A 19,129-nucleotide genomic window follows, 5' to 3' on the forward strand; every position below is an offset into this window, starting at 1 on the left:
ATAATAGAGTAATCAAATGAAATAATAACTGTGACCCAAAGAATCTGCCAAATATATATGGCTCTCTCTTCCTTCTCATTTCTTCTGTCATTTTTCCAGTCAACATCCTCCACCACGGTAGCCCAGATACAGATATTTTTCAAATTCAGTGGAAACAAAGAAGCCAACCAAAAAAAAAAAAAAACCAGCTAGTTTTGACACTGTCATACCTAAAACTACCATTATGGTAGTTCACTTACTACATATTTTCCCCAAAGTCTACATATTACATTTTAAATAAATCATGCATTTATATGGAGAGGAACTCACTGCTTAGAATACCATAATACATTTTGAAATAAATACCTTCATTGTCATGATATGCTTATAGTCCAATTACTCTCTTTTATAAATACTCAAATTTCCATAGTTTAGAGTTCTCTCCAAGTGTTAACAACTTGGGTAGTTTTGTGCTTTTGTGTGTATTGCCTTATTATATTTGATTACAAAAGCCTCGAAAATGGTATGTACTTGGTGCAGATACATGCTACAAAGTATAGTATAACCATAAAACTCTACTCCTACCATAAGGAGCATGCTGCCTCTTAGAGGACAGTCTGAACAGAAACACCACTGTGTTTCCTGTTTTTAGGGGGCAGGGAGGGGATGTATTTCAAACGTTCCTTGTTACTTTCCTATATTATGATAACGTTTTAGTTATAACAGAGAGGGTTTGAAAAGATGTGGCTTACATATTGAATATTTCACATGGCTTGCTGTCCAAATAAATATATTTATCTGGTGGAATTAACTTCTGAAATATGGTACCCTAGCCCTCTCCCAAGGTAGAAGGAATTAATTCTTACATTTACAAAATGAGGACAATTTAAAGACGAATAGTACACTTGGGACTCAGATGAGGAAAACAATCAAAATTAGAGAACTGGTTGAAAAGAGACTGTGTTGGGCCGGGCGTGGTGGCTTATCTGTCTGTAATCCCAGCACTTTGGGAGGCCGAGGCAAGTGGATCATGAAGTCAGGAGTTCCAGAGCTGCCTGACCAAAATGGAGAAACCCTGCCTCTACTAAAACTATAAAAAAATTAGCTGGGCCTGTGTTGCCTGCCTGTAATCCCAGCTACTCATGATGCTCAGGCAGGAGGTTCACTTGAACCCAGGAGGTGGAGGGTGCAGTGAGCTAAGATCGCACTACACTCCAGCCTGGGCAACAGAGTAAGACTCCATCTCAAAAAAGAAAAAAAAAAGAGGCTGTCACAGGATGACTAATGTTTCAAAGCAAATACTTTTAGAAAGGCTTTTCCACTGAATGTTGAAAGAAAGCGCTGAGTAGAAAGGAAACCTGTAAGAACTTCACTTCAAAATGGAAGACAGGAATACTTCAGTGTGATGAGAAACTAAGTACCGCATGATCTAAGTACCACATATTTCAAAATGTGAGGCTTTGCCCCATTTTTCCAGAGATAAGATAACAAAATTAGATCACCAGTATACCAGTTACTATGTGCCAGCCACTGCTCTAAGTACTTGCATATATTAGCTCACTTAATTTTTATGACACTCTTATAAAGTAGGTATTAGTAAGACTATTTTACACAGGAGGAAACCTCAGATGTAGTAAAGTGATGTCCATCAAGATCATACACCAAAATGGTGATGGAAACAGATTCCAATCCCAGATGGATGGCTAGGGAACACACACTTAATTGTTAATATATTTATTAATTTACTAATTGGCTTGAAAATTCTCATAGATATTTATGAAACAATCAAATGGCTATTTATACCAAATTATTTGTGTAATACAAATTTCAAATCGCATGGAAAATAAAATATTAATTGTAAATAATTTCTCACTCTCATGAAACTTTATATCTCCATCTCCAACATCAATGACTTTGACATTTGCAAAGCTGACTCACTTTTTGAGTCATCCAATTGAGTGTACATTCCTTCTAATTTGTTTAAGATACTGATGTGTCTATACATGACATAGTGCTGTTTAACATCCATGAAGCTGATTTTTCATTTTTTTTGCAAGTTCTATACAACACTTACTATTTGCTTTATAAATTAATCTTTACAATGTTTATGATAATATCCAGTAATTGCAATTTTGAGATTATATATTCAGGACTCATTATTAAATCCATGTAAAACTTCCTGAACTCTTATACCAGTTCCATCATGTGACTCTAATAAACATTCCAAGCTAAGATCAATTTGGGTCATTCCTGATTTATTTTCCTTATTGAAAAATATATTTTTGTTTTTCAAAAAACTAAATTGAGAGAGAATTTCATTAGATAAAAGATTAAGGCGACTTCTTTTCTGAAATACCTGATTTTGGTGGAATCAAATCTTGTCTAACATATAATTTCCCCCACATTTGAAGGTCAGAAAAAAACATGTGTTCTCTCTCTCTCTCTCTCACACACACACACACACACACACACACTCTCATATGCTAGTCAACTAATTCTATCACTTTAAGAAAGATATCTGGCATCAAGAGCAAATTAGAACCACTGAAAGTATCATTGAAGAGATAATTGTATTTCTTCACAATGAAAAGTTTATCTGAGACCTCAAATGGTACAATCCAACTGTTTATACACATTTCCACAGAAACATGGAGGTAGTTGATTAATGTATATAAGGCCAAATGAAATGTCCTGTTGCCTGTTAAGAAACAATTTTATGGTAGATTTCAAGTGACAGCCCCACCCGTCTCACTTCAAATACACACACACAGACATATACGCATACACTCTGCAAATAATTCCTTTTCCTTTTATTTTCAAGCCTCAACAACCACTCATTTGAAAAGCACAAACTCCTTTGGGAGATTCCAAAACATCTTTAGGTCATTCAGTCCAAGAACTTTTGATGAAAAACATGGCAACTGCTGGCAATTTGTTGGGTGATTTAAAAGTCATTTTCTGGATAGTATTTCATCCATTTTAATTTCCAAACTCCTTTGTACTTTTCTCTTAATGTTAATAATAATTACTGTGATTGCTTTGGAGTGAGGGCCACCTACTGTATAACGGGCAATGCACTGAACGTTTTGTACATTGTCTCTTTGTTCTAATACCTATGAAGAGCCTAGAAGCTGCCCTTCATTGCTGAAGAAATGGAAGCTCACGCTGTGCGCTGTGGCTCCCACCTGTAATCCCAGCACTTTGAGACGCCAAGGTGGATGAAACACTTGAGGTCAGTTTGAGACCAGCCTGACCAACATGGCAAAACCCCGTCTCTATTAAAAACACAAAAATTAGCCAGGCGTGGTGGCGTGCACCTCCCAGCTACTTGGGAGGCTGAGGCACAAGAATTACTTGAATCCGGGAGGCAGAGTTTGCACTAAGCCAAGACCATGCCACTGCACTCCAGCCTGGGTGACAGAGTAAGACTCTGTTTCAAAAAAAAAAAAAAAGAAAGAAACAGAAGCTCAAAGAGCTCAAGTGGCTTGTCCAAAACCTGGTAACAGGCTCCAAAATCTATGTTTATGAACTATAAGCAAATCATAACAATCATACCATCTACACAATAATACTAATAATATGAAATACTGGTAACAGCCTACAATTACTAAAACTTGAGTTCTCAGTCTCTTGTTTTCCAGAGCCTAGTGGGACTGGTGCTATGGAAGCTGCAATCCCTGGAGAGGGAGGCAGTTGCTGGTACTATCAGAAGACGACGTCTACAACCAATTAGACAACTTTGATGAGCTCTAAAGGGACTGCACTTAGTTATCCCAAGTGAAAAAATGCTCAATGGAGTATGGAGTTCGGAAAATGAGTGTTTAAAGTAAAAGAAAAAAGATTCCTATGGGATCCATGGAGGAATCAAAGCTGCCTTCTTTGTGAAAATAAACAGTTGAGTTTAGGAAGGAGACCTCACACAGAACTAAAAACATTAGCCCATAATTAATTTTGAACTCTTTAAAAAAAGTTTTAAAAGCTACCTTACACCCAAACACAAATGTACTCAGATGTACATACAGTAGCATGGCTGAGACTGGCTAGCTACTCACCAGTGCCCTCTTGCTGCCTGCATCACTAGATTACATTTCCCAGCCTCCCTTCTGGTTCCTTAAGTGCCAATATAAATGGGTTCAAACCATTGGAGTATGAACAATTAGAAGTGATTATCCCACTTCTGTATCTTACTCATAACAATCTTTCACATGAGACTCTCCATGATCTTTCCCCTTCCATTACAGAGAGTCTCTGTTGGAAAAAAATGCAAGCTTTCCATTGAAGGTTAAAGACAACTGAGCCAAAAAGTGGAGAGGGCCTGGAACCCTGAACTACTATCTCGAAGGAATTTGTCCATTATCAAGAACACCATTAGATTTATGAAAAAGAGACTTTTTAAAAAGTCTATTGTGTTTAAACCATTATATTTTGTTTTGTTTGGTACCACAGCCAGCATTATCTTAAACAAATACTAGAATCACTTTTGCCACCTACATGTGAAAAATCTTCCACAGTGAAATTCTGAATTCCTTATGAAGAAGTAGGCAGGACTCTCATAACATCTGACTTGACATTTCATGGTACTGTGTGCAGTTTAGACAAAATAAATACGAGAGTTCATTTACTTTTCAATTAACTACTCATACAACATTTACTGAAAACCAGTAGGCCAGACACTATTCTAAGTTTGCTAAATACAGCAGTAAGTAATATAAAGCCCATGCTATCATGCATCTTACTACAACTAGCAGGTGGGGACAAAGAATAAACAAGAAACTGTCAAGTAGTGTTAAGTTCTGCACCCAGCACAGATGAAAAGAAATCGATGTGATAAACAGTGACTAGATAGCAAGGGTTGACCTTTCTAAGATGTGGTATTAAGAAAATTGTTTTCATTTTTTTATGCTCACTTATTTCCCAGAGGAATAATTTTACTTATATCATCTTCATGAAACATAGACATGTATACAAGCACACCAACTTTGTATATGACATATTTTCATATATTAATATATAATACATTGCTAAGTATACTTCATATTTGTCTTTGTGCAAAGTCAAGATGAGTCTAGCGTATCACTAAGCCAAAGGAATATAATCATTAAATATGTTATGAAAAATTCCTGTGCTGTTTACATAACTTAAAAACAAAATCAACAAAGTATTATACTATCTTACAAACCAAAGACAATAATGAAATATATAGAGTTGTTCAGTGCCCTCTAAGTTGAAGAGCACTAATATCTACTCAAATTTCAAGACACAAATATTCCATACTGAAACTATAAGGCTTTCTGGAAAATTACTTGTTTTTAAAAGTGCTACTTAAAAGTTTAAATCAAAAATTAGGTCTAGAAGCCACCTACTTGGTTGTTTGATTTTGATGACTCAAAAAATTTATTGAATAGGTTGACCACTAAAAATAAATACTTCTCCTGAAATTTATGCTGTAGTCTTTAAAAAAAAGAAATTAAGGAAACTTGATTTCATTTAGGAAGAAGCATGGATGTACTCAAAACTCTGATTCCATAGACTTTAGATCCTAGCATTTGTGTGTCTGTCGGGGGGTTGGGGTGGGTGGTGGGTAGGAAGTTGGGGGAAGACAATCAAAAAAATAAGAACATCACATAGTAGCAATTTGAAAATTAAGTAGGATACAGGATATAGAGGTTGAAAGGTCCCCCTTCTCTGAGTAAAAGATATGAATGGAATGAGGGCCTCACCCCTGCAGAAACACATGGGAATAGCAGGCACTTCAGGAAAAAGGGCACTAAGAGCAAAAGCCCAAGGCAGGGGTGGCAAGGACATGTTTTACGAATAGCTAGGTCAGTATAGGCTCTGACAAGGAGCGGGATTGGGGCAGAGAGAGATTCAGGGGTGAAATCATGTAGGGAGCTATGGTAAAGAGTTTGGACTTTACGCTGAATGAGATGGGAAGCCACTAACGGGTTTTGGGCACTCACAATGTATGAGACAACAATTCAACACATTTTAAATATCAGCAACGGTGGTAATGTTGCACAAAAGATTTCCCTCACTTTAACACTAAACAATTCTATACGCATAAACAAAATAAAGACTACGGAAGGGCATAAAGAAAATGTTAACAATAGCTATAACTGCAGAGTAGGATTATGGACAATTAAAATTTGTTTCTGCTTTATCTACATTTTCTAAAGTTTTAAATATACATATGGATTATCTCTGAGATAAAAAGAAAACATTAACAGTAATTCCACATAACTTTAACAGAAAACGATATTCATTACAACTTACGTCAAGAGGACATCAAAAAACAACAGCACTAAATCTTGTCTTGATATATACATAATGGATAGTGACTCAAAACTGTGAAGCTCCATCTATTCTAAGTTAACATTTATGAATACACTGGTTATATATCTTTACAAACTGAAGAACTTTATGTACTGTGTGGCTTCTCAAATAGTGCCCAAGGTATAGTAAGTATTTGATAAGCAAATCGTCTGGACAGGCGTGGTGGCCCATGCCTATAATCCCAGGACTTTGGGTGGTTAAGGCAAGAGGATAGCTTGAGTCCAGCCGGGGGTTTCAGACCAGCTTGAGCAACATGGCAAAACCCTGTTTCTACAAGAAATACAAAAATTAGCCGGGCGTGATGGCACACATATGTAATCCCAGCCACTAAGGAGACTGAAGTGGGAGGATTGCTTGAGCCTAGAGGTTGAGTGAGCTGTGGCTGCACCACCGCACTCCAGCCTAGAGGGCAGAGCGAGACCCTGTCTCAAAAAATAATAAAAATAATAATCTTCACCCATTCCTCATACACACAGATGTATATATTCACACGCATACAAGCAATTACTTTGATTTTAAACGACATCTCAGATCCGACCTCTAAAAATTCATTTCTAGATTTCATGCAACCACCACCACAGGTGCTCCTTTTCTAGTGATGAGTATTACAACTGAGCTAGACAATAACCTTTAAGCCAAAAAATAATCATGTTACCCTTCTTAAGTTGCTAAAAAAAAATACTAGATATTTGTGGTATGTGTCTACTGTATCAATTTTTCCTTTTACTTCTGTGACAAAGACATCCATGTTAGCATTTATTTCCAAGGACTTCAATGATAAGACATTTAATTTCACATTTATTTTCAAAGGCTTGATGTGTCAACCCTGGCATGCCAGATAATTCCACTGCTTTGGCTGCCTGGAGGGCACTATGCAAGAATTGACTGAACATTTGTGGTGCATTACTCACTGCCCAGGGCCAGCAGGAATACATACTCATAAAACTGCAGGAAGTCTAATAAATTTTCCTCTTTTCCTTTATCTTTCCTTTATCTTTCCTTTTTTTTCTTTTTTTGTAAACCTTAGACACATGCCATTAAATGAGGAGTCTGAATTACTATGAAATCATCAAGCATACATTACCTCAAGAAGAGACGCCCTCATTTCTGCCAATGCTCGAGCATTTTTCATGACCTTCTCAGTCATCCGCCATGATTTATTTACATCATCAATTGAGAAACTCTCTTGGAAAGTACATTCTTCCTTAATTAATATAAACGTTTAATATTCTTTTGCAGTTTACTTTCCTCAACTTCAGATACTTTCTCTAAACTTTTCTGTTAAGTGTATACATGCATGCATATTGATTTATCATCCTAGGTTTAACTCCAGGAAGAATAGCATTCATTAAAATCCATTTAGAGAATCTTATGACTGGTTAAATATAATCTGCGGTGTCATTAATGCACATGCATGCACATACACAAAAGCACGAATACTTTGAAAATTTCTTTCGACACAGAGAGTTTAACTTCCATAACCTTGAAGTTACATAGCTTCAATTCACCTTAAGAAAAACCAGAACTTATAAAATTAATCAAGCCCCTACCATGTGTGACAGCACTTTGAGAGGGGATTTGCAAATACTAACCCACTTCACTCTGGTGCTACTGTACTACCACTTTACTACCTTGCTTCTTGTAACAACCTCTTCGTGTTGCAGCCAGAGTAAACTTTTAAAACGTCATAGAAAATACACACCTGATCCTGTCACTCCCCTGCCTAATATCTTTTAGTGGCTTCTCTTTCCCTGTGGAAAAAGTTACACTCCTAACCACTGTGCCCCATTGTCTTCTCCTTTTGATCTTCTCTCACTCACTGCTCTTCCCCTCAGTCTCTGTACTAAATATATAAATCTATTTCTGGTTATTTTAAATACAGAGAGATACTCTGTATCTCCTCCTGGGTTTTCATTGTTCCCTCTTCCCGGAAGAATACTCTCACCCCTGGCCTGGCTAATTCTCTGAACCCGCCTCCTGAAGTCAGAAATTCTTCTAAGACGTTCTTGAGATATCCAGAATGTTGCCTGTCACAGAACTTAAATCCCTTTACAGTAGCTGCTTACTTAATAATCCAATGCCTTATCTAGGTATATCTTTTTTATCCTCCTTTCCTAGCTTCTCACATAGTGCCTAAGGTATAGTAAGCATTTAATAAGCAAATCATTGAACTGTTCACCCTAGTTTAGAGCAGAAGATACTGAGGCTGAGAGAAACTGAGCAGAGACTGCTTGATCCCAATGTTCTTTTCCTCAACAGCTCTATAGTCACCTCCTTCCACCAGGATTATAGGTAGCATCACCAGGATTATAGGTAGCATCACCAGAATAAAACTAAAAGACAATGAACAGCAACTGTACTGATGCAATAAATTTAGTTTAGATTTCCTGGAAGCTAGCACCAAAAAAATTAAGGACAAAACTTCTGAACTCACATATTTTTAACTTCCTATCATAGATCTCAACAAGAAGCCTGGCAGATGAAGAATATATTAACTTACTCAGAACCGTAAGATTCATTCATCTACTTAATTATCCAACAAGTATTTACTGACACCCTGCAACAAGCTGGTCATTGTTACACAAACTACTGATATGGCAATGACTAGGATTAGCAAAATCCCTGCTCCCTGGAATTTACACTCTTAAAGAGAGGAGGGGCTTGAGCAGGGAAGGGGAAAGGAGGAATATGTAACAATAAAAAACTTTTAAAAAGATTTCAGCTATCAGTAAGTACTGTATAGACAATATCAAAAGAGAAGCATATAATAAATGATGATGGCCGGGAATGGAGAGGCTACTATTTCAGCCTGGGCGATCTGAGAAGGCTGCTCTGAGAAAGTAATATCTAAAGTGAGAGGTGAATAAATACAAAATATCCAGCCAAACAAAGATGTAGAAGGAAAAGCTTTATAGGCAGAAGAGGTATCAAGGGTAAGACCCTCAGGTTTAACCTAGGAATGGTTGAGAAACAGTTTCAAGGTGACTGGAAGGTAAAGACTGAGAATGCTGAGGGACAAAACATGCACTCAGAATTTGACTGTTCTGAGGAGAGTTCACGCACTGGAAGGTAAGGAGTGAGAAAAGCTGAGTGGTGCAAATGGGTTCAGAGCAGTAGGGACTAAGCCTAACAAAAAGTAGGCTTTCTAAGTACAATGAGAAGTCACTGGTTTTTTTAAACAGGAAAACAAGACCCAGTTATGTCTTATAAGATCATTCTGGCAGGGGGTGGGGAAAATGGGTTGTAAGGGGTTAGAATGGAAGTAGGAAGACAAGTTAGAATACAGTGAGGAATACCATCCAGACTACCACAAACTTAAAAATGGCCTTTCAAAACCTGAAGGTACTTTAGAGGAGCCTCTGTATTCAGCTATTCAATTTTTTTTTAAAAAAAGTAAAAATTTGATTGTGCTTCAAGCACCATAAAGATGATGGCGTATATATCACAAATAGTTACAGTACTTTAGCACTGGCTTCTTACAAATTATCTGGGAGGATAACCAAATTTCCAAGGTCAGATTTTAAAAATTCTTAAGTTATTACAGTGGTAATTTATGAAATATGGATACTTACTTTGACTAAGTACTTAACGTAACTGGGAATTAGCATCAGGAGGTGAAAGATTATAATATGAAATTATAGCAAGAATACATGCCTAGTTCCAAGATGACTATGTAACTCAAGAAAAAATTCTAATTCTTTTTAGTTCAATTTACTCACAAGTGTATAGCAGACATAACAAGGTCTGTCCTGCCGACCTAACAAAATAGTTGAGAACAAATGGAAAATAGATGTGAAAGAATTCTAGTAATATAAAGCATATAAATACAAGTTTTTGTATAACACACAGTGATAGACCTGGAAGGACTTGAGAATTCATTTAGTATAATCTTCTCATTTCACAGCTGTAGGAACTGATATCAAGAGAGGTGAATTAGCTATGCCACTGCTAAAACCAGAATTTAGATTTTGCTTTTATATCATAGAAAAACATTAATTTGAATAGTTTCCAAATTTTCCACAATGTAAACTGTATCATTAATTTTAAAAACAAGTATTTCACAAACCCCCACATAACTTGAAATTCTTTATTAATAATTTATTATGTGTGCAAACAAAAATTAATGTATTTTTACTTCAATTCCATATATACATTAAAATATGATGGGTCTTAGAGAAGCATATAACTTTCAAAGTGCTTTACAGTCAAGTCCTATCACTTAAGGAGACATGCAAGTAGCTTCACTTGGTTTTTGGCAATGAATTATACTCAAGGCCTTCAAAGACAGTTTAATCTTCAAAATAATCCATATTGATATTCTTCCTAAATAGAATGTCTGTGTTTCTAAAATTCCATAGCATCTAAAATTCCTAAGAAGCTTATGTCAAAATTTTTCTGCTGCTTGGGTAAACAGCATTGATTTCCATATTAAAATGTTAAATATTAAAGCATCACATGACATAACAATAGTGATAATTAACAGTGTTAATCCAAACTTGTCATTAAGATTGCTAATGTGGACATTCAGTGACTGGTGCTTACTGGCTTTATTGCCTCTGGTCTTTATATCCAAATTCAATTTTATCTAAGTTTAATCTAGTAACAAGGGAAAAATAAAATCCTCCCAAGGTGAAACAATTATCTATCAATTCTGAGCTTGACATGTTTGCCTGTACCTACATTTTTATACTTATTAATTCTCTTCTTACACAGTCCGTAATTATTTATCAAATGGCTTTTTTATGTTAAACACATCCTAAGACATTACAGATACAGTGATTAACTGAACAGATGAGGTCCATGTTCTCATGAAGCCTGAATTCCAGTGGGGAAGAAATAATAATCAAGCAGTAATAACAGGAACAACAACAACAAACAAAAACCCAAAATATAATAATCAATGCTTGGCAGAGAATTAGAATCATATGGTGTAACAGAAATGCCTGAGGGGCTACTTTGAACTGGCCTGCCAGGAACACCTATAGCTAAGATCTGAGAGTCCTGGAGCCAGCCAGGCAAGGATCACAGATAAAATTCTGGGCAAAAGACACAAGTACTGGAAAGGTTCCATGGCTTAGTCTGTTCAACGTACAAAAGGAGGATCAAAGCAATGGAAGCAGAGTGGATAAGATGGAGAGAAGTCCAGTAACAGGTAAGAAGAACACGTGGGGCTAGTTCATGCATAGTTCTTCAGGGAGTACAGATTCTATTCCAAGTACAAGAGAGAGCTACCGAAGAGTTTTAAAAGCACAGAAATGACAACGGTCTAATTTATAGTTTGTAGGTATGATTTATAGTTTATAAATGTGAAAAATAGCATGGAAAAGGAGGCAGATGAGAAGGGGAATACTAGGAATAGTACTAGTACCATTAGGTATTTGGAAGACTACAACCACTAGGAACCGTACAAGTGAGATGATGATAGCTTGGACCAGGGTGGTAATAATGGAGATAGAGGGAAGAACATCAATTCATGGTGAGACAGGTAGAAGAAATAAGACTTCCTGAAGGATATGGAGGTTTGGGCAGCCTGAGGAACCAAAGGTAAGTTGCAGATTTGGGGTTTCAATATGTGCATACATGGCCCAGTGATCTGAGATGAGGAAAACTGGAGACTCTAATAGTCTGTTGATGCATGATTGGCTGGTTTGTTCGGGTTAATATTTGGTGGAGGTAATTGGGGGAAACAGTTAAGAGCTGTATTTTAGGCCAGGTGCGGTGGCTCATGCCTGTAATCCCAGCACTTTGGGAGGCCGAGGCGGGTGGATCATGAGGTCAAGAGATCAAGACCACCCTGGTCAACATGGTGAAACCCCGTCTCTACTAAAAATACAAAAAATTAGCTGGGCATGGTGGCGCGTGCCTGTAATCCCAGCTACTCAGGAGGCTGAGGCAGGAGAATTGCCTGAGCCCAGGAGGCGGAGATTGCGGTGAGCGGAGATCACGCCATTGCACTCCAGCCTGGGTAACAAGAGCGAAACGCCGTCTCAAAAAAAAAAAAAAGAATTGTATTTTAGCCATGTCAAATCTGAAATGACAACATTAACATCAAAATATTTAGTGGGGAATTAAATATATAGAGTCTTAATTTTTTTAGAATTATAATCAACCAATTAATTAATGTCTCATTTTGGGGACAAAACTTTGTAAAACTTTTTACCTGCTTATTGAGTGCTTATAAGTTAACACAAGTACAATGATGATCAAGATGACAATGATGATGAGGGAGGGAATATTTTTATCTATACTGTGATGAGACAGTGATTCTTGAAATCAATAAACAGATGGGGTAACGAGATAAACGGTCTCAAGATTTTTCTTCCTTACTACTTAAAATAGTTACATACATGTAGCCCCACAGGATATAAAATGGGAATTCATTCATATTTTAAAGTAAAATTTGCTTAAACATCTATACTTTTGCTTATAAATCTCTTAAGGAATTTGAGAAATACCTAGTGCTTCCTCCAAACACAGAAACCTAATACAAGTTCAGGTGAAATATGAACTTAGCTAGATACTTGTCACTTGAATTAATGTAGCTTTGTAAATAAATTCTGCTCTTTAATGCTTTCAATTTTATCAAAGGCTTAACAAACCTCCTGAGATAGAATCCTCCCATCAGATTGTAATTCACAGAACTCAGATTAGAATCAATAAAAAATAAAAGGTAACCAAGATATCAATAACAAAACACACCAAATAAATCAGACATAAACTTTGATATTTTTTATGTGTCTTCTTCACTTGATGGTCAGCATCTGATATCATGATTCTCTGGTGCTTATAAACTAGACAGTGCCATGTAATCTAGATATATGGATACCTTCACATATATCTAAACAAGGTTTATTCTAATGTATTCTACCAACTATGGAAAACTGGAACATAAAAAAAGAAAAGTAATACAAGTGGGGAAAAAAAATCTCCAGTCAACACAAGAAGAGTATGTTTCTTTTCCTTTCTGACACAGGGTCTCTCTCTGTTACCTGGAATGAAATGCAGTAGTACAAACATGGCTCACTGCAGTCTTACCTCCTGGCCTCAAAGGATCCTCCGTGTGTGTGTGTGTGTGTGTGTGTGTGTGTGTGTGTCTGTGTCTGTGTGTGTGTGTCTGTACCTCCTGGGCTCAAAGGATCCTGCGTGCGCACGTGTGTGTGTGTGTGTGTGTGTGTGTGTACCTCCTGGGCTCAAAGGATCCTTCGTGTGTGTGTGTGTGTGTGTGTGTGTGTGTGTACCTCCTGGGCTCAAAGGATCCTGCGTGCATGTGTGTGTGTGTTTGTGTCTATGTGCTTGTTTGTTTCCCCATGGGGATGAAAGATCGGCAGTCTCAACCTCCTGGGCTCAAAGGATCCTCCTACTTCAGTCTCCCAAGTAGCTGGGAACACAGGCGTGCGCCTGCGCATGTGCATGTTTCCCCATAGGGATTAAAGGTAGGAATTAACTACATTCTTAGTATTTCCAACCTAACTTCCCTACGATCCCTTAGGAAGAATTCTTTAGATGCTCAATTTCACAATTCCTGAAGGATTCCTTGGAGTTGTGTGTGCAGGAAAAAGCTTATATAAGCTTCTTCCTCCAAGTCAATGCTGAGGCAAGAAAATACTCGGCTTACACGAGAGTAGAGTTGATAAGAGTTAGTACATTACTGTGTTACTATGTTAGATGAAGGCAGGTCCTTTTCTCAGTTGATTTGGGGAAAACTTTAAAAAAACAACTGTTATTCTGGTAGGGTGTGATGGGAAGTAAGAAGAGCCAATGAAGACAGATTTCGGAGCTTTTATACTACTTTTCACTAAAGACACTTCAGCCTGACATTGGTCACTTTTCTTAAATTAAAATTTCACTGTGAAATAGCCTAAAATCAAATGTTACATTTAGCATATAGGAATTTCAGTGCTAACACCTCTTTTGGCACAGATTCTCAGTTTTCACTGCATGCAAATTTGGGGAGGGGGGCTGGAGAATAAACTCATGGCTTAAGAATGTGGGAACTGCTTGAATTTCACTGTAAAGAAGAATCATTAAGAAGCTAGGAATCTGAGTCACTTAATATCAGGCTTCAGCTAAATACTTAAATGGTTACATAACACTACTAATTTTTAAGAACAAGAAAGGGTTTTTTAAAGAAGAAGTCATGGCTTTAGGATTTCCTCTTTCTGTTTTTCATACTATAAAAATGTCTTGTTTGATCCTTCCATATATACAAAAACCTTATTTGCTTTCTTCTTGAAGAATAAAAGATCTCCGCATCTTCATAGAGATTCCCTTTACTAACCTGATGCTCTAAGATCTGTCGTTCTTTGGCATTAGATAATTCACTTCTCTCTGATAATGACTGATGTTTACAATATAAAATAAAATGAGAAATTCTATTGTAATAATTAAAATATCTCTAAAATTCCAGTGAATTCACATATTATCAAATAACTAAACTGAAAACTAAAAACCATGCTTTAAATCCTGGATGCTTCACACCATCCAGATAACACATCTGAACCAATAACAAAAGTTTTCACTCAAGCTTTGACATTTCAACATGTAGTAGATATAACTTTTACATTTTGGAAAAGAAATAAAGAACATATTGGAAAATTAATTTTTGAACTTCTTTATAGTTTCCCAACATGAGCTGTAGTAAAATTAGAAAAAAATTATTTCTGCATTTATCAGTTTATCATTAACCAAAGGTACTCTTCTGATATAGGAAGTGTCACCAACAACCAACATGGATTTGCTTAAGCCTTAAGAGCTTCTTTCCCAGTATTTTGAAACGGATGAGGAGAACCAGATAACATATTATAACTTCATATAAACACTGTATTTAGAGCAATAAGAAAGCAAATAACCATGTTCCTCTTCCATACTCAGCATTAAATTATCTTTCACAAAGCAAAAGGCATTTTTTTAACTGATAAAGCAGTATGTGCAGTTATAAGAAGTACAGAACTCCCACATCCTGGCCTTTACATTCTTCTTCTTTAAAAAACACAGCATTTATGAGCCCCATAATGACTATTTTAAATCCCTGAATCACATCGCAATAGAAAAACACTGTATAGCATAATGCATAATGGCATATTTAAATACAGCCCCAGATCCCATATTTCTATAATCTATATTAATGTGAGCAAATAAAGATCTTTCTACCTTGATCATTTCTTAAGCAAAGGTTAACTAGAAAGGCAAGCCTTAGGAAGAAACAGAATACATACCATGATGCAGTCTCTTTCGTTAGAAAAGGCAAGAAAAACAGATTTAAATTAAGACTTGGTGTATAAAAGCCGAAAGCATAGAATTTGTATCCACATAATGAACTGATGTCTCCTCTAAAGACGTCAGATTGCCGTTCAGCTAAACTATCTAAAAATACCTCCTTGCAAACACACACACGAAATGACTACAAAGACAGGTCTTACTAAGCAGCTCTACTTGCACAAAATCACTTAATAAGTGGGAAAAAACTGAAGTACTTAGGGAAAAAAATAATAGAAATTTTTCATATAAATTATGATCTTTTATGAGCTATTCTGCAAAACAGTACCAATGTGTAAAGAGTAGTTAATAAAGAATCTTACAGCAAATCGTAATTAATCTAAGATGTCCAACAGAAAATCATGTTCTATGAACTTGAAATCAAGTAAAGAAAAATAAATCTCTGAATCACCATCAACATTCTACTTAAAAATCAAGAAAAGGAAAATATCCTAGCTGAAAAAGCAGGAGTCAAATTCATGGATGCCACTGTGTGTCAGGCCATGTGCCAGATATGTAATTCCTGCAAAATCTATGAAGTATGCATCATTAACAGCACTTGACAGATCAGGAAAAATGGTTCTGAACATTGAGGCAATCTGCCTACTGTCACACAGCTACAGAGAAGAGTTGGGTTCCAACCCACATACGAATGACTCTAGAGCATTATAATCTAACAACAATAACTGGCATTCACACAGGCTTTACAGTTTGCAAAAAGATTCTAATGTCATGAACTCTTTTTGTAGTTTTCCTATTTAAACCTCAAGTTTTCATGTATAGAATGAGGAGAATCCCACTTTGCTTCTAATTTTGTTAGATGATTAAAGAAAATCACACACAGAGCACTTAGTAAATTAATTTTAACTATTAATAATTTTCTTTTCTCCCCCCTTTTCTTTTGAGATGAAGTTTTACTTTTGTTGCCCAGGCTGGAGTGCAATGCCAGAAGCTCAGCTTACTGTAACCTCCACCTCCTGGATTCAAGTGATTCTCCTGCCTCAGCCTCCTCAGTAGCTGGAATTACAGGTGCTCACCACCATGTCCAGCTAATTTTTTTTAAGTAGAGATGAGGTTTCAACATGTTGGCCAGGCTGGTCTTGAAATCCTGACCTTCAGGTGATCAACCCACCTCAGCCTCCCAAAGTGCTGGGATTACAGGCGTGAGCTACCCCGTCTAGCCAATAATTTTCAAAACAATGTTGTGAGGTAGACCAGTATTACAATCATGATCATTTTGAAGGGAGAAATGAGTAACTTTAAGAAGTTAAATGACTTGTCTAAACATCGTACAGCTAGTTAACATCAGAACAATGACTCAAATTAAGGTCTCTGGTAAATAAAGTACTTTATTGTTTTACTACACAAAAAAACCTGGTTAGAATAGTTCCTTCCTATTTGCTATGTAATTTTCCACAGTTGAAAAAATTAAGATGATTCTGTTTTAAATATGCTTATTAAAATGCTTGAAGACAATATGCAATGAGTACTGTTAATAAGTTTTGCTGCACCATGATGCTTCATTATAGATCCAGTTTGTTCACAGGCTCACGGTTAACAATTCAAAGTCACTCATTAACTTCATTATAAACCAACTGATGGTGATATCTTTTCCACAGCAGTTTTGGATGACACTTAAAGGAGAGAACAATACAGAGAAAGAGTAACGGATACACCTGTGGCTAATAAAGCCAGCACTTGACACAAACTCCTCGAAGGATATGCTCTTATCCTACTTACTCTTACAGCCATCATCGTCAGACTTACACTCTTTAGAGAGTGACTGAATACAGTGCCATTAGCAGTACCAAGAAAGAAGAATCCATAATCAGTGGATTTTCAGGGCACTCTGCTGTGACCAGGTAAAAATATATTTTAATACAGCTTTCTAAAAGGTCTAATTATATTTCACAGTCAAAACTGTAATAAAGATAAACCTAATTATTATTTGTATGTATTTTAAATGGCTAAAACAATTGTTGCTAAGTCTGCCTGGCTAAGAAAACTCCTTCATCTGGCTATATGCTAAAATTAGCTCCTTATAAATTACTTATCTAACTAGAAACAAATTAAGAGAGCAATCATATCACCGCAATAGTAAGTCAAAGAACAATTATTTTCTAAATCCAAGTCTAAAAACAGATAACATGAAAGACCTCTCGAGAACCATAGGATGGGAAATTTCAGATAAGCATGGTGACCTGCTCCTAAAAGATTAAATTAACAAGAGAAAACATGTATATAGGCCAGTGCAGTGGCTCACACCTGTAATTCCAGCATTCTGGGAGGCTGAGGTGGGCAGATCATTTGAGCTCAGGAGTTAAAGAGACCAGCCTGGCCAACATGGTGAAACCCCATCTCTACAAAAAAAAAAAACATAAAAATTAGCTGGGTGTGGCAGCACACACCTGTAGTCCCAGCTACTCAGGAGGCTGAGGTAGAAGAATCCCAGGAACCCAGGAGAATCGGGGTGCAGTGAGCAGAGATCATACCACTGCACTCCAGCCTGGGTGACAGAGTAAGACTGTCAAAAAAAAGAAAGAAAGAAAAGAAAAGAAAATGTGCACATAAAGAGTTAAAAAGTATAATTCTTCAAAATAAAATTGCATTCTTGCAATTCAGGCTAAGACTGAGGAAGAATAAAATATACTGCTTTTATTTCCATCAGGATCAAGGTAAAGTTACTATACATTTTATGTCAGGGATGATAGCAGTTATGACATGGCACATATGAAATCCCTTTGAAACCTATTTGAAAGAAAATCAACTCTAAATATTGAGGGAGGAATAAACTGTTTGCGGACTTTGATTAGAATTATAATCTACAGGGCACATTGAAAAAATAAGGATTTGTCCATCCTTTAACCTATGTATTAAGAGCAAAGGATAGGTATTTCATGCAGCTTTCCCAAATAGATCTGTGTGTGCTCATGCATCTGCACATACAAGGAAAACCTGCCAATGGCTCCTCTAGGGATTAGCTTATGACTTTGAGAAAGTTACTTTATCTCCTTATGTTCTGATTTCTTTAGTATGTGGAGACAGCACTCTGACATTATTGTGAGGGTTCAATGGGATAATAAATGAAAAGTTTTGAACATTGCCTAGAACAAAGGGAGCCTTCCATTTTAACTGATGACATCATTACTGTTGCTTTTTCACTCTAATAATGAACAATGTAAAAGAAGATTGTTGCTGGGTATGGAACCCTAGGGGTTGGAAAAGGCAACCCCAAACCAACTTAAGGACAGTCGTCTAAGGAAAAGGAAAACATCAAGTGTAGTGTCTCTGACTCACGTGTAACAGATTTAATTTTCCTTACCTTCTGGACACTGCAGATAAAAACTTCCTACAAAAGTGTAATATTTGTACTTATTATGGGTTGTGTGTTATTCTAAGCACTTTATAAGTTTTTTACCTCATTTAATCTTCACACAACCATATTACTTCTATTTTACAAATGAAGATTCCATGTTAAAGGGCCACACAATGAAGATTCCATGTCAAAGGGCCACAGAGCAAGTGAGTGGTGAAGCCAGATTATAAATCCAAGTTACTGGTT

At 36.5% G+C, this 19,129-nt stretch overlaps 1 protein-coding gene across 44 annotated transcripts in view; it reads right to left on the reverse strand.

The window, feature by feature from the left end:
* RAPGEF2 (Rap guanine nucleotide exchange factor 2) overlaps positions 1–19,129 on the reverse strand; it is a 271,926-nt gene that overhangs the window by 60,334 nt on the left and 192,463 nt on the right. For 3 of the 44 annotated variants that reach the window (XM_035292776.3, XM_035292774.3, XM_008992534.5), the window contains exon 1: positions 15,528–15,664. The exons of 40 other annotated variants lie outside the window; for them this stretch is intronic. In XM_035292776.3, coding sequence (XP_035148667.1) covers positions 15,528–15,530 — 3 coding nt within the window. In that variant the 5' untranslated portion in view covers positions 15,531–15,664. Of the gene's footprint in view, positions 1–15,527; positions 15,665–17,832; positions 17,921–19,129 lie in introns of those variants that run through there. One more of the 44 variants, XM_054252842.2, reaches the window with a different exon arrangement.

The sequence above is a fragment of the Callithrix jacchus genome, chromosome 3 (genome assembly GCF_049354715.1).
Source record: "Callithrix jacchus isolate 240 chromosome 3, calJac240_pri, whole genome shotgun sequence".
Lineage (NCBI taxonomy): Eukaryota > Metazoa > Chordata > Mammalia > Primates > Cebidae > Callithrix > Callithrix jacchus.